This window comes from Belonocnema kinseyi, chromosome 4, assembly GCF_010883055.1.
Source record: "Belonocnema kinseyi isolate 2016_QV_RU_SX_M_011 chromosome 4, B_treatae_v1, whole genome shotgun sequence".
Classification (NCBI taxonomy): domain Eukaryota; kingdom Metazoa; phylum Arthropoda; class Insecta; order Hymenoptera; family Cynipidae; genus Belonocnema; species Belonocnema kinseyi.
The window spans coordinates 141552267-141561122 of record NC_046660.1 but is presented as its reverse complement, the minus strand read 5'-3'; the positions used below and the strand labels follow the sequence as shown (position 1 = coordinate 141561122).

Here is an 8856-nt window from a genome sequence, read left to right as displayed (position 1 = left end):
AATGTCCAATTTTTGAAACGTTATAAAAAAAAATTATTACCTTATTTTTATGTCATTATTAGAACTTTTAACCTACACAGTTACTCTAAGAACATTAAAATGTGTAATGCCTGTGAATTTTATTACGAAATTCTCAAAATTGAGTGACTGAGCATGAGTTGAAGTCAAAAATGTAATTAAATTTTGGTCTGGTGAAAAAATAGTTTTTTTCTATTTATTTCGAAAACTAGAAGGGCTAAAATTTTTTGTATAAAGAAAAAAAGATGCGCAATTAAATTTCCTATTCAAATACATGTTTTAAAAATTAAAATTCGAAACATTTTTTACAAGCTTCCAGGGGCCAACCAAACGAAGCGCCAGAATTCTATAACCGGTTATTGCACGTAACCCCTCAATTATTAAGATTTATGGGGGGGGGGGGCAAGGAGATTTTTTATGCCCATGTATGCAATGAAAATTATGCCTTCCAAATCTCTTAATTGTATTTCCAAATCTATATCAATATGCAGCTACCCCCAAAAAACAACCCTACCACTTTAAACTCAACAAATCTTACCTTCCTGCACGTGAAATAGTAAAAAATGTAAATTAATTACTCAAGTCTTCTTCGAGAAAATCTATTCTATACTATAAACCCCTTGGCCATATTGAGCAGCCCCTGAAAACCACCCCTACCACTTTAATGTGAACAAATAGCAACCGCTTGCACAGAAAAAAGTCAAAAAATATTATAATTAAAAATAATTACACAACTCACCCACGGAACAACCCAAATAATATTCCGAAACCCATAGTAATATTCAGCCAACCTCGAAAACCACCCCTACTACTTCAAGTTGAGTACATCTCTAATTCCTCCACGAAAAACAGTGTGAAATTTAAAAAATTTGAAACCATCACAAAATTCACGTTCAGAAAACTCTAATCTATATTCCCATTCCCATAGTGATTATTAAGAGCCCCTGAAAACTACCCCTGCCACTTTAACCTGAAATAGTCTCAACTTCTTGCACCTAAACAGCCAAAAAAATTTCTAATTTAAAATAATTACATTACTCATCCTCAGAAGATTCCGAGATGTTTTTCCAAACCCATATCAAAATTCAGCCAGCCCCAAAAACCACCCCTACCACTTTAAAATGAAGAAATATTAGTTTCCTGCACGTGAAATAGTCCAAAACTAAAAAAAATGAATAAATTACACAAGTCATCCCAGGGAAACTATGTTATACTCTGAACCCAATAGTAATATTAAGCATCCCCTGAAAACCACCCCTACCACTTTATTGTAAACAAATCCCAACCACTTGCACAGAAAACAGACAAAAAATATTATAATTAAAAATAATTACACAACTCACCCACGGAACAACCCAAATAATATTCCGAAACCCATAGTAATATTCAGCCAACCTCGAAAACCACCCCTACTACTTCAAGTTGAGTACATCTCTAATTCCTCCACGAAAAACAGTGTGAAATTTAAAAAATTTGAAACCATCACAAAATTCACGTTCAGAAAACTCTAATCTATATTCCCATTCCCATAGTGATTATTAAGAGCCCCTGAAAACTACCCCTGCCACTTTAACCTGAAATAGTCTCAACTTCTTGCACCTAAACAGCCAAAAAAATTTCTAATTAAAAATAATTACATTACTCATCCTCAGAAGATTCCGAGATGTTTTTCCAAATCCATATAAAAATTCAGCCAGCCCCAAAAACCACCCCTACCACTTTAAAATTAAGAAATATTAGCTTCCTGTACGTGACATAGTCCAAAATTTAAAAAAAAAATTGAATAAATTACACAAGTCATCCCAGGGAAACTATGTTATACTCTAAACCCAATAGTAATATTAAGCAACCCCTGAAAACCACCCCTACCACTTTATCGTAAACAAATCCCAACCACTTGCACAGAAAACAGCCAACAAATATTATAATTAAAAATAATTACACAACTCACCCTCGGAACAACCCAAACAATATTCCGAAATCCATAGTAATATTCAGTCAACCTCGAAAACCACCCCTACCACTTCAAGCTGAGTATATCTCAAATTCCTCCACGAAAAACAGTGTCAAAATTAAAAAATTTGAAACCATCACAGAATTCACGTTCAGAAAACTTTAATCTATATTCCCAACCCCACAGTGATTATTAAGAGCCCTTGAAAACTACCCCTGCCACTTTAACTTCCAACAAATCCCAACTTCCTGCAACCAAACAGCTAAAGAAATTAATTATCTAAAATAATAACACTACTCATCTTCAGAAAACTCTAAACTGTATTTTCAAACCCATAGAAATATTCAGACACCCCGGCTAACAAGCCCTAATACTTTAACCTGAAGAAATCCCAAGTTCCTCCACGTAATACAGTCAAGTATTTTAAAATTTGAAACAATTACAAAATTTACAATTATTTGAAAGGTTAGTTTTTAAATGATACGGGATTTTTTTAAATAAAAACTTATGTTTGTGAATTTAAAGAGCGCGAAAAAGCTCAACTCTTTTGGGGTTTAATTTTTTAATTAATAATATTTGCTGCAGTGGTCAACTTTGTAACATTGGAGCCTTAGTGTTCTATATTCTGACAATTTTTTTAGAATGAAAGAAGAAAGTATGTCTTGACGGAAGAAAAAAAAGTACAGATTTGTGCTGCAGTAGAACTGCATAATGATCGCATCACATCAAGGCAGATTGCGCGAGAACTAGATGTAAGCAAAGCGTTCGTTCTGGCAGTCCTGAAGGAAAACGGTTATTTTCCTTACAAGCCGAAAAATGGACAGATCTTATCGGCTGATGATAAGCAGAGGAGAATGGAAATGTCTATGTATCTTTTGGAACAGATTGAAGAAAGCCCGAACATGGCTGAGAAGATACTTTTCAGCGACGGGTGCACATTCAAACTGAATAGAACGCGTAACGTCCAACAAATGCGAACGTGGTCAAGGAAGAATCCTGAATTTTTGGTACCTACGCACACGCAGTACCCAGTGACCGTCAACGTATGGTGTGGTATGCTCGATGACAAAATTATTGGGCCATTTTTTATTGAGGGCACCTTAACTGTTGAGAAGTACGTCGCATTGCTAGCAGAAGAGGTCGGACCAGCATTAGTTGATGCTTTAGATGGAGGAGACGAAGTATGTTTCTTCATTATGTAAACAAATAGTTTTCTTTAACATAATTTAACATTATATTAACGGAATTCAAGCATGATACAGTCTAAAGTGTATCTAATTTTTTCAGCTAAATAATAAAATTTCTTTGAACAGAATTTCAAAATTATGAAAAAATGTCTGAAGGTCACATTCATCACTGTTTTTGGTAGTATTATTATCAAGAAAATGAGAAAAAATATTACCTAATTTTTTTAAAAATAAATAAACAAGTACCGCCAAACTGCGTAACTCAGGAAATGTAGGGTAAATTCGAAGATTTCTAAATTGATCGTTTAAATTACTTCAGGTGGGCGGTTTCTACCTGAATTCAGAACCTGTTAAGGCTTGAACTGATTCCAGATTCTTGAAACAGTGTTGAGTAATTTATCGTATCAATTTTGGGCAATTGGGGGGGGGGTGCCGGAATCAATTCGAGATGTGCAAAATTACCTTGTTCGACGGTACTTGCAAAACATTTCACTAAAAAAAAAATTACAAATCCAGGAGATCATTTGGCAACAAGACAGGGCACCAGCTCATACAGCCCATCAGGTCAGGAACCTGCTAAATGAAATGTTTGACCGTCGGTGGATCGGGAAATTTAGTCCATTCATAGAATGGGCTCCGCGTTCGCCGGACCTGACTCCTCTGGACTACTTCTTCTGGGGCCACATAAAAAGCAAAATATATGGACACGTACGCCTCGTGAATCTGGAACATCTCAAGCACATGATTGCGGAGATAATCGGAGATATCTCTCCGGAAGTATTGCGAAAAGTAAGCACCAGAACATTTGAAAAACGGCTTCGTCTGTGTGTTGCCGCTGAAGGAGACTTATTCAAATACCGAATGCGTTGAACATCATTCCCGGTTTTCTCCCAATCAATTGCCCATTTTTCTTGGACTTTTAAATGTTAATTAAAATTAAATTTCATTTTTCTTGCATACCCTCTGCAAAAAAGAATATTTTTACATCTTTGATTTCTATAAATAGATAAATAAGCAGAAGAATATAAATACAAGAATTGAATAGCCTCTCCAGATAGAAAAAGACTTACGATAAACTAAAACGTTCTATGAAAAACGAAGTGTTCATTAAAAAAAGTTTATTACTAAATAATTTTAATTTTGAATGAATGAATTTGAAATCATTTCAAGTGTGAACTTTAAGTGCTGTTTAATTTCAAATGGGAATTCTTTGGAATTAAAGAATAAATCAATTTTATATATAAATCAAAGAAAAATGTAACCTTCTCAAAGCTGTTTAAAATCTGCTATTTTTGTATTTCCACTGAAAAATTTCAAATTCGATGTGTGCATTTTTTTGTGAAAAAAATTTACAACTATCTACATTAAAAGAAACAAGTTTTTTGCCACAAAAAAGTTTATTTATGCATTTTTTCAATATTTTGGCCGATAGGAAAATATTTTGAATTAAGAAAAATAATAATATAGAAATTCAAGTTAAAAAAATCGAATCAAAATAATGATTCTAATAATTTCACCATTTTCACTCGGTACTATTTAATGTGTCAAAATTTTTAATTAAAAAATTTAGGATATCAGTTTCTATCGGTGTGAAAAAAGGTAAAAATAAAATGATTTTACTTCAACTACATCTACAAATATTAATCTATTTTTGAATATGGAGGCTTTAGAATCAAAGCTTTAAATAGAAAAGGGTAATTTCTAAATTTGTGCATTTTTAAAAATAAAAAATTATTCAAAAATTAAGGCTCTATGATTTATCTGAATTTCTGTATTCACAAATCCAAAAAGGCTTTTCCCGCAAATTTTTCTCACTCGCAATCATAAAAAAAAATATTTTTGTACAAGAGAAAGAATAACAATAATTCTCCAGCTTAATAATACCAGTTTCTACCTTTTCGTTTTTGATATCGCACTTGGTTTCTTACTTTTGCTCTTCTCATTTGCCTAGTTTCTTTTTTAAAAGAAGAGAAACTTCGTATTTTTAAAAGTGAAAGAATGATTGAGTTTATTTTTCTACAAACTAGCAGTTAATTGCACAAAATGTGAATAAAGTAATAATAACCAGAATATAATACAAATATTAAGAAAATAAGAAGAAAAGAAAATGAACCGATGTTTCACCTAGAATTTTCCTAATGGGCAGTAGATTGAAGAACTTGTTATTAGTACAAGCATTCCCGCATCATAATAGTTGGTTGCTAATGATGTATCAAACTCAATCGTTTCTCAGACTACACACTGTAAACTGTGATGCGAATCGTCATATTATTACTCAATTTATTTTATAAAATTTTGCTATAAGTTTAAACAGAGAAGCTACTCCACAATACTTATTTTACATAAACTTTTATTCTAATGTGCTTTACTTTTCGCAGGAAACAAAGTTTCTTATTTAATAGCCGAGAGTTAGTTTTAAATTTTCATACGGGAACATTTTTATTAAAGTCATTACTTATTAAAATTTAAATCTTTGATTTGATTCTGGGAAGAGAAATCATTTAAAACTGAAAATGACAATTCGCATCGTTTAAATAATATTCTTTCATTTGTATAACGAAGATTTTAAGTTCTAAAAAGTAATTTCGTTCATACTTTGATTGCAGATTGCTAATCAAAATATTACGATCGTTTGTTTTAAGAACTATTTTAATATTATCAAAATCAAAAAATAGTTTCTTCTCGAATAAAACATCTATATTTGAAATTTTAGAATTTGGATTAGCACTTATGTTTAGTAATTTAAATTTAATTTAAGTAATTGAAATTCGAGAAGATATCCCTATAATTATAACATTGTGTATTGTATCCGCTGTGTGATCGTATAGAGACTGTTTCTCAATTTAAATCTGTAATTAAAAAAAATCTTAAGTGTGTCTTTCCATGCGAATCGATTCCTTTGTAAAAATAAAATAACCATTGACCCGATGGCAGCGTGTGAAAAGATCTCTACCAAGAAAGACAATTTTATATCATGTGATACGGAGATTATAGCGAATTTGGCACTCACTTTTAGTGAAATACTGTCATCGTGTAAGTGTGGTAGATGAATTCAAATTATTTTATTAGAGCGGAGGCATCAATCAAAAGCTATTAAAATTTTGATGATAATTTGATACCGGATGTTCTTTATTTATTAGGATTATTGTATTCATTAGTTGTTATTTTAATCGGGATGGAAATGGAATCGACCGAATTTTTGATCACTTGTTTTTAACCGATCTTTACGTTTTCACCATTTATGAGTGATATTTTTGATGAAATGTTCAATAGCGCCCCGTATTAGTTTAGTTTATTTAAAAAATAATTTAATTTGGAGCAAAGTATGAAGAATATTTTAAAGCAAATAGCATTCTTTAATGATATTTAAAAAAGTCGCTTTTAGAGTTTTGAAGCCGGCTTGTTAAATCTTCTATTTTTATATTTCCCAGCGTTTCCAGAGAAACACCCTTGACGATTTGTACTATTCTTTTATGGCTCCAGAAAAAAAATGAAGGGCAGTGATTTTCAGAAAATTTCAAAGATTTCAAATTTTCTTAGAAGATTTAAAAAAATTTCTCAAATATTTCATGAAAATTACAAGAAGAAAGTTTCAATAGATTTTACAAAGATGTCAAAGATTTTACAAATATTTTCAAGACTTTAAAACTGTCAGAAGACTTCAAGGGTTTTAAAGATATAAATCAGATTTTTAAGATTTCAAAAAATTTCAAATTTTCTGATCAAATTTCACAAATATTTAAAAGATTCCATAAAAATTACATGAAGATTCTAAAAGAATAAAAGAATTTTAAAGATATCAAAACATTTTAAAGGTTTCAAATAAATTCCAAATTTTTAGAATATTTCAAAAGATTTTACCAATATTTCAATGATTTCAAACGAGTCTATAAGGATTTTAAGATTTGAAAAATTTCAAAACATTTCCAAGATTTTAAACGAGTTCTATTTTTTTCCATTTCAAAATATTTTACAAAAGTTCGAAATATTCCAGCTATTTCAAATAAATACGAAAGATGTAGGAAGGATTTCACAAGTATTACAAAGAATGTATAAGTATTTTAAAGAATTTTAAGAATTTACCAAAATTAAGAAGGTTTCAAGGATTTTGAGAAGATTTCAATAATTTCAAAGGAACACAAAAGTTTTTACAAAGATTTCAAAAAATTTCATAGAGCATTCAAAAAACTATACAAAGATCTCAAAGAACTTACAAATTTTTTTTGAAGATTTCAAAATATTGCACAAAGAGTTCAAAGATTTTACAAAGATTTCGAACATTTCACTAATATTTAGAAAACTTTCAAAAAGATTTCAAGGATTACAAATATTTTAATAAAAATTTAAAAGATTTCAAGAAGTTTAACAAATATTTCAAATCATTTCAAAGATTTTAAACGATTTCAAATTTGTTTATGAAATTTCCATAGATTTCACAAAGATGTCAACAATTTAACAAACATTTTCATGAGTTTAAAACTTTCAGAGGATTTTAAGGGTTTTAAAGATGAATCACTGAAATAAAATAAGTCCGTAAAAATTGCGTTGCACAGGGGGCACCCAATGGCCACGTAAGTCATATAGTTGTCCTATAAAATCGAATTATCTGGCATCTTCTAGTTCATTTCTGGCAGACGAAGATTTAGACTTCAAATAACATGATTGTGTGTTTCATATTTTCTTTTATAAGAATATAAAAAGCTTCCGATTTTTTGTAAATGTTCCAACTTATGACTTCGTCAAGAAAATACTGAACTTTTACGAATGATTCGTGCACTTTTTCTGTATATTGTGTCTTTAAATAAGCACTTGGAAACTGTCAAAACAAGCACACGACAACCGATTTGTCTTGTATTGTCATTGAAAACTGTTATGAACCATAACTTCGCAAACAAAACAAGATAATTTTCATCGCGAAAGTATACGAGATCGTCTTAAAATGAGTTATAGTAATTAAATTTTTAGATCACACATCCGCAACATTTAACAAATTTAATTACCCTCTCATTATTATTTTTAATTTGTTTAACATTGAACAACATTCGTTTGGTGATTGGCATTCAATGTTAAAAAATAACGTAAAAATTATTGTTTCGGAACAGTCAATTACTTTTTAATACGTCAAATGTTTTTAAACCGTTTATTTAAGCTTTTTTTAAACCTTACATTCAAAACGAATATTAAATCTATAGATTAGTAATTTAAATTACGCAGTTTTAAAGTTACTGCAAACTCTTTTTCAAAAAATGCATTAACTTTTTGAGGCATACGCATAAGAGTGGTTATAATTTGAGGTTATGGTCTGTCCGAATATCAAAAAATTAATTTAGAAAAAAATAACCTTTTAAATCACTGGATACTTTTCTTGTTCAAGTAATTTTTTTAAACTATTGAACTATTACATTTGCAACTTACCATTGTTTACACGTGCATGCCGCCTCTGCTTTAATTACATAACAAGTCACTCACGGTCTCACAGTCTCACACATACGAAATATATAGCGTGTCGACGTTCGATCCTATCGAGAGAAGTATCGATACACCGATGCATCGACTTGCAAAGAATCGAATCAAAAATCGAAGGATCGAGAACTTTTGCACTCGATTCTTCAGGTAGCTATACAATCGAACTAAAACTCGATTCACCTAAACAAAGATATTATAAGCATAGATGCGGCACGGGAGGTCGGAGTGGGA

General features: G+C 30.8%; 1 protein-coding gene across 1 annotated transcript in view; it reads left to right on the top strand.

Annotated features, from left to right (window-relative positions):
- LOC117171141 overlaps positions 1–4029 on the top strand; it is a 17816-nt gene extending 13787 nt beyond the window's left edge. Inside the window, exons 2-3 of the mRNA XM_033358194.1 lie at positions 2614–3153; positions 3676–4029. Of these exons, the coding sequence (XP_033214085.1) occupies positions 2614–3153; positions 3676–4029 (894 nt within the window). The remainder of the gene's footprint in view (positions 1–2613; positions 3154–3675) is intronic.
- The last annotated feature ends 4827 nt before the right edge of the window (positions 4030–8856 follow it).